The sequence below is a fragment of the Acanthisitta chloris genome, unplaced genomic scaffold (assembly GCF_000695815.1).
Source record: "Acanthisitta chloris isolate BGI_N310 unplaced genomic scaffold, ASM69581v1 scaffold30539, whole genome shotgun sequence".
Lineage (NCBI taxonomy): Eukaryota > Metazoa > Chordata > Aves > Passeriformes > Acanthisittidae > Acanthisitta > Acanthisitta chloris.
In genome coordinates, this window is record NW_008691342.1 from 28,172 (window position 1) to 35,878 (window position 7,707).

General features: G+C 49.9%; 1 protein-coding gene across 1 annotated transcript; it reads right to left on the reverse strand.

Annotated features, from left to right (window-relative positions):
• Nucleotides 1–3,527: 3,527 nt before the first annotated feature.
• Nucleotides 3,528–7,502, reverse strand: RND2 (Rho family GTPase 2; the record flags this gene model as incomplete). The annotated part of the gene is made up of 3 exons (XM_009082200.1): nucleotides 3,528–3,776; nucleotides 4,095–4,229; nucleotides 7,333–7,502. Coding segments are annotated over 3 exons (554 nt in total), but the record flags the coding sequence as incomplete, so codon positions are not given.
• Between the last annotated feature and the right edge of the window lie 205 nt (nucleotides 7,503–7,707).

Below are 7,707 nucleotides of genomic sequence, written 5' to 3' on the forward strand. Positions count from 1 at the left end.
AACTGCTGACTTTTTTTATCCCAAACTACCTGTCATTAACTTCAGCAGATTCTTTGGAGCTGCTCCCATGCTGAAAAGCAAGAATCTCAAAGCTTTCGTTGTCATCTTTTCTATCTACTGCCTTATATATATGACTCCCAAACTGCTCCCAGCAGGCTCTGGCCTGGTTTGGAGGCGAAGGGACCCAACAATGGGTTTATTCGGTCTGTATGGCTGTGGCTCTCCTTTCTTCCTTCAGATTTTTTTCTTTTTTGCCTTTCCTATTCTTCTTTTGATTTTACTTCCTGTTTTGTCTTGTTTATTTCTCTGTAGAGGAGAGTGAGGGAGAGTGACTCCTTTGAAAAGTCTGCTTAAATTAATTACTGTGGGAGTCCAAACACTCTTTATAGACAAGCAAGCTGGTGGAGAAGTGAGTGCCAGAATATTAAGCTACTTGCTGAATGGTGGCTGCAGAGAGCAGCCCTTGGAGTCCTCTGAGGAGTGGAAGAGAAGGGGACAGGGACACTCCTTTATCCAGAATTCAATCCCATTCTGAAGCCACAAGCCAAAGCCTTCAAAGAAAGGTTCAAACAGGCCATGTCTGGGTTGTATACAAGTGTGGTAGATGCATGTTTTGGGTTCAGCTCAGCTGTGGCAGCACTTTGTCTTTCATTAGCTTCCAGCAGGTTGCTCACATCTGTGTCCAGCTCCACCCTGGCCAGGTCTGTGTCTGAGTCTGTCCTGCTCCCTCTGGCAGAATGCACATTTTTTGGCTGCTGAATAGTTTTTTTTCATTTTGGTCATTTTTTTTGGCTGTTCTAGAAGCAGCTGGGCACAAATTACTTTAATTCCAATACCATTATTTTCACACCACGGCCTTCCAGCTGGCCAGGGCTGTGCTGAGGGAGGTGGATAGCAGTGACATTTCCCTGAAGGACAGAAATCAAACAAATTCACAAAAACAGAACAAGAAGCTATCAAGAAAGATCCTGTCCCTTTTGTGTAACCCCCACCACCAGCTGTTCTTCTGGCACAGCAGCTTCACCTGCAGTGCTGAATGTGCCTCGGAGAGGTCACCTGAGCATGGAATGCAGAGGGAAGACCCCGGAGAATGCAGCTGCCTCTTCAAAGAGGCAATTTTGAGTTTCATGCCCTGCTTCCCTTACTGGGAGGCATCTTGTGAGATTGGGCACTGTAGATTCCTCTGACTGGAAGGAACCTTGTTCCACTGAGCTGCAAGTCTCAATGAACACATCTGTTCTGCTTTCCCTGCACTTGACAGCACCCCAAGCCAGCACTGTGCCTGCCCCAGCACAACACTGCGCTTGGGAAACAGCTCTGTACACTGAAATGGGTGGTGCTGAGGCCTCACACCTCCACAAGCTGTGCCTTGGCAGGTTTAGTCTGATGTGCTGCAGCAATGCCCATGGTAAAAGCCCTCGGGGAGGGGACGCTGCCCTGCACAGCCCCTCAGGATAGATCCTGGGAACCAAGGATTAATATAGAGCCACTGGGAGCTTAAACTAATCAGTGATCCAGAAACTGCTTTTGTAGAGACTGCCAGAATAAATTCAAAAGCCTAAAAGATGCTAGAGCATAGTAAAAGGGAATGTGCTTGCCAAACATTGCTGTGCTTAAGTGGAAAGAAAGAAGACAGTGACTGTGTGACATGAGGATGGTGAGAACAACTGCACACAAGTTATGAGGGGTGGGCAGTGACACTTATGTGCTGCTTATTGCTACTGTCCAAGCAGGGACCTGGTTTTGTTCACTGATGTTTGCAAAGGCTCTGGGGACCCCACAAAGTAAAAGGAAAACATCATGATGCTGAGGGTTGTTCTTGGCACACTGCCTTGCTCAGTTCCTCTCCTCTCAGGCTGCAGATGGGCATTTTCATGCTCTTGCAACCTGCACACACCACAACAGTGTCCAGTCATTGCTAGAGCTTTTCTTCTCCTGGTAACTCAGCAGCTCCAATTCCCCCAAAAGCCTTCATGATGCAGCTGTAGTCTAAGACCTGGGTGTGAGAGCAGACAAAATACTGAGTCAAAAGCTACTGACAGGGAGGACAGGGGCAGCTCACATCAGCTCAGACTACTGGATCAGGCAAAGACAACCTGCAAATGCTCCACAGTGTTTAAGGATTCAGGATGGAGAGAGAGGTTATTCAAGGCAGGTGTTTCAGCTCAAAAATGAATACATGCAGCTAAGTCCTCTGTGTTTTTCACAGAAGTGTATGCACAAGCATATTTCAAGAGCTAGAGAGAATCAGGACACAAAGAGAAGCTGGGCAGTAAGAGGTTCTGCCTGGTTTGATTATTAAAAATGAACAGTCGAGCACTATGCATTTTCCAATGATGTTTATTTGTTTCCTGTAGCCCACAGACACAGTGGATCTGGCAATGGAGCAGATTCTTTTTGCCCTTAAAGTGTCCGTGTGAGATTAAGCCCAGGCTAACACTGTTGTCAAAGGCGTCTAGAGAGGGCAGCAGCAGAAGCAATGGGAGGTGCTGGGAGGAGGCTGGACAGAAGGCACGAGGGCAGGGAGCACCTTCCCTCCCACTGCCGCAGCAGAGACAGGGTGCAGACACATAAAATCATTTTGCTCATCTATAAGAGACAAACACAGCACCATGCAACACGAACTGCAGCTGGAAATGGGTGGAGAGCAGGACATAGGCAGTTATTGCAGACTGCTTGTTGGAAGTCGTGTCCCCAGGACACACAGCCACCCGTGGCAGGGAGCAGTCTGGTGAGCCACCAGTGACAGCAGCTGGCACACATGCTCCTGAGTGGCATTGGCTTGCTGAAGGGAACCACAATTCTCAGGATGCATCCACTGGGATAGTCCCCTCCCTTGGAGCCAGATCCTCTCTGCTGCCTTTCAAATGGAATTCAAGTATCTAAAGTACTGTGTAAAGAGACATCTGTCTATTTTCTTTGCAGGATGTGGACTATCGTGATGTCTCATCAGGTTGAGGCTCCTCTCAGCTCTGGACCAGACCTGCACCTTCCAAGGCACTTACTCTCCAGCCTGGCTAAAGGCAGCACCACCTCAAACATCACTTCTCTTCTAACGAAGATTGGAAGAATACCTTCTCCTGATCACCTTCTGCTCACAATCTCCCCTCCTCCCTCCAGCCCCCACCCTACATGTGCGCTCTACAGCTGCACACAGGCACAGGGCTTGGGCCAAGGCTACAGACCATGAGTACAGGAAGGTCACACACACACACACACACACACACAAACACACGCAGAGCACTCCTTTTTACTTTGTTTTGCCCAGTCGCAGACCTTCCAGCACCTGAATACTCCTCTGCCAGGTGGTTCCTTCATCCCAAGCAATCCACATAGCAGCAGCTAACCCAGAAGTCTCCACAGTGCAGGGCAACTCGTGCACCTCTGTTTGCAGCTGGAACCTTTGCTCAGCCCTGGAGAAAGGCTTTGGAAAGGCAGGCTGGCTCCTGCAGCCAGCACGGTGTCCTCGTCTCAGCCAGTTACTGTACAAAATGGACAACACACACACATTATTTACAGCTCGTTTTTCACATGATGGAGCAGCTCTTGGCTCGGTCTTTCCTGATCTCTGTGTCACTCAGTAAGTCTGTCCTGCCAGGCATCTGTGACGCCCGCTTCAGTCCCCGTTTGGAGTTGCTGCGCTTCAAGTTCTTGTGCACCCTGTTGACCGAGGCAAGTGTGGTCACATGAAACACGTCCCGTACACTGTTCTCCGAGACCTTGGAGGAGCACTCTGCGTAGGCCACTGCCCCAATCTGCCGTGCCAGCGCACTGCCCTGCAGTCCAGAGAGTACAGCAGGAAGAGGGAACAAGGTTAAGACATTGGTGCTCTGCAAGGAGCACCCTCTCACCTGGCCAGCAGCCCTGTCCATGCTGGCAGCCCTGCTACTGGAATGACTTCCAGCTACTAGCCAGGAGGCTGCTCAGCAGAGCATCAGCAACAAGTCAGAGTCTGCCAGAGCTGGGGACAAGAGTGCTGTGAGCATGACCAGCTCTGAGCCCCTGAGCCATGAGCAAACCAGCTGCAGACCAAGGCTTGGGTCACAGAGCCCCCACGTCTCCTCCCTGAGCCCTGTGGGGCTATCAAAACACACCTGCTCATGTGTCACTGGGATGAGGCGCTGCTTGGACAGCTCCCGGAGTGTGTTGAGGTCTGTCCTCATGTCCAGCTTGCAGCCAACCAGCACAATCTTCGCATTGGGGCAGAACTCCTGCGTTTCCCCTTGCCACTGCAGAGGAAACAAGAGGTTCTGGTGTGTATGGCTCTTCCAAACAGGGAAACTGTTCGGACATTTATTAGCTCATCAGGGAACTTTAATGATTGCCACAGGCAAGGATGGGAATGGTTGGAGTGCCTCTCAGACGACTTTATGGTCTCTTGTTCCAGATTATGCCCTGCAAACCTGTTTGATCCAAGCTGTGGTGCTCTGTGCAAGGCTGTGGGAGGCCAGTGCTGGCTGTGGAAAAATAATGACACACAGTCTGGTGCACAGGTCTGAGACCCCAAGGGTCAACATGGCCAGTGGGAAGCTCTTTGCACAGCACACACACCATTCACTTATTATTTGGAGCCACATGTTATAGACATCACGATATTCAGAACATAGCTATAACCAGGATAATAAAGAATTGAAGCAATGGAAGAAGGCCAGGGCAAACATCCATGTCCTTCACACAAATGGTTCCTTTCAGAGCTCCCAAAATGAATGCCTGATGTCAGCAGTGTCCACAGCAGCAAATAAATCCATCACCTGTAACCTCCCCCAGGGGAGACTTGCACAGCCCCATCAGTATGTCAAAGCCCTGGTTACTTATCTAGTGGTTCTGAAGTAGGAAGCAGATAATAGAGAGTACTCCTGGCTAAAGATATCACTTGGAATTAGCAATTTCCTGCTGTGCTAACTGGTGGTTAAGCATATACCCTGAGCAATTAGAAGCAGAAAGAAAACCAAGTCACAACTCAGTGTCTACAACCTGATGAGGAAGGGAAGTACCAAGAAAGACCCAAGTTTCATTCAGTCAGTATCAGACCAAAGCAGCTGCAAAAATAAGGAGAAATCTTATTTTCTACCAGGAGATAGACTCAGGTATCTTCAGGTATCTGCTTGCCAGGGACATTTGTTCCTCAGGACACAGGCACCTCTGGACCTTGGGCAGTATGCCAGGCTGCACAGCTCCCAGAGATCTCTGGTGCTGCAGCCACAGAACACCAAGGGCCAATACCCTCACGAGGAGCAGATGCAACCTGTTTGGGGCTGGAATTCAAGCACCCCAATTTACCTAAAGGATTTGAGTTACAGGGTCTGTTTGCACCTGGCAGAAGTCACAGTAGTGACACAGGGCTCCCTGGTCTATGGAGAGAGCTATGATCTTCTTCCCATATGATTTACACCTCTGGAAGCCCAAGACCTGCTGCACTATCAGGACTTGGCAGAACGAAGGCACCACCCCACGAAAACCTGCTCTGTATGAAAGGAAGAGCTGCTTGTCTGCATTCCCTCAGATGGCTCCATCCCTTCAGCTGTACATGCTGTACAGCAGCCCAAGCATCAGAAGGGCAGCAATAATAAAGATTTCCTCTGCTGAATTAGTATTTTTGCCTGAGGCTTGAACATGGAGTGTTATTTTCCTTATTCGCCTGATATCACAAGCTAAAACCCATTTCAACTTCATGGTATCTTAGGAATTTTCCTCACCTCCATGAGGCTGTGAGCCTGCACCAAAGGAAACAAGGCATCTACTTAGAGGCACTTAAGAAATCCCCTGGAATTTAGGGTTTATTTTAAGTTACCATATCAAAAAGATGTTGCCTAACAGTACTCAGAGCATCTGTGAGGTTGCAGAGGGAACGCCATGCACTGCACAGGGTAGACTCACATGAAGAGTGTACAGAGAGACATAAATAACTCCCAACCTCAGCTAATTATCAAGGGGTTTGCATCTCATCAAGGTATATGTGATTCACTCGCATTATTATTCTGCTGACTCCCAAGCCAAGCAGTGAATTCTTTCAGTCCACATGAAACAACCTCCCTCAGCCCAGCCCGCTCGGCACCCGGGACCTGCTCTAGAAGCCAAACACTGAGCCATTGACCGAGTTATCTGAAGGGTCTTTGTTCCCTCACCAGGGCACTCCTGAGACAAAGCCCCACTTCTCAGCCCTCCCAGCAGCTGAGTAAGAGGCACTTGCTTCAGCACAACATTTGGCAAAATGTGGAGAGGCCAAGAGGGCAGCCAGTTAAATGTGACATGTTCAGGCTGTGGCCAGTCCAGCCCTGGGGCTCTCTGCAGAGAACAGACACGGGAACCACTGCTCTGTGGTGCTTTTCACGCCTTGGTGCCTCAGAGAGTGTCACAAGACACCAGTCAAGGCTTGCCCCTGGGACAGGATGCAGCTGCCAGTGAGTTCTCTGAAGCTTTGCTGCACAGCAGAGCCACATCTCCCTGAATTTCATGGAAGGAAGCAGGGTACAGCTAGGAACAAGGGATGCAAGTGACCAGGAGGCCATTTACCCCCTCTCCTCTGAGCTGCACTCTAAGTTGCTGGACTTCATCCATCTCAGAGGAAAGCCTCATACAAGACCCTCTCCCTGAAGTGATCCACTGGAGACCAGCCAGCGGTGGTGCATAGCAGATCCCCAGCCCTGTGGAGCTCTCCAGGACCTGCCATCTGGAAACATTAGCTTGGATGAAAGGCACTAACCTGCTGGTAGAAAAGTATCTGCTGCTCCCGCAGAGCACAGCCAGTCAGGCCTACTGGGGCAGGGGCCCTGGCTGCTCCCCAGGCCAGTGGCATTGTGCCATCTCATCTTATTAATTCAGTCTTGAAATTCAGTGCCACAGCTCATTATTTTTGTTGTCAACCTATAGAGAACTGATTGCTGTATTCCTTACTGTGCAGATGCTGAACTGAGGGGACAGCCAAAAAACTGAGTGCTCTGCTTGCTTGGAAGCAGGCACCAGTGATCACATCTCAGCTGCTGCAGGCAATCCAGAGTCACTGGTGGTTCTGCTAACGAGATCCATAACACTTTCCAAGGTCTTCATGAAAAACAGAACAAATACCCTGCATTTCCCTCTGCCCACATTTGTATGTGTGAATACAGACAGACCCCACACACATGCTGCAAGCTACCATGAGCTTCACCATTCACTGGGCTCCTTTCAAATGGAAATATCTTGCATTCTGCACAGACCACATAGAGATCAGCAGCAGCCGACCATCCTCCTCTGGAGCCAAGGCTCAGCCCCAGGGCCAGACCAGGGAGCAGGGACCACGAGCTGCTGCAGAGCACCCCAGTTGCTGGCTGGAGGGCACAAGGGCACACTTACCTTCTTCAGCACACTGTCCAGGGTCTCTGGGCGGCTGATGTCAAAGCAGATGAGCACAGCATCCGAGTCCGGATAGGCCAAGGGACGGACGTTGTCATAATATGCTGATCCTGCAGAGAGGAGCGGGAGGAGAGCGGTGAGCAGGTCCCATCCCACTGACTGCTTCTGGCCTGAAGTTGCAGGCTGGGACCCTCAGCTCTCTCTGCCAGGCAGTGGCCTTTAATTCCAGTAAGAAACAGAGACACTGACACATGATGCTGAAGATAAAGGATGTTAACCCAAGCTTTTGACCGTAAGGTTCAGCCATAGTTTGATTTGTAGAGGATTTGGTTCCTTTGTTTAGGCATGGAAGTCAGAGGTTTTGTCCTTGTATTC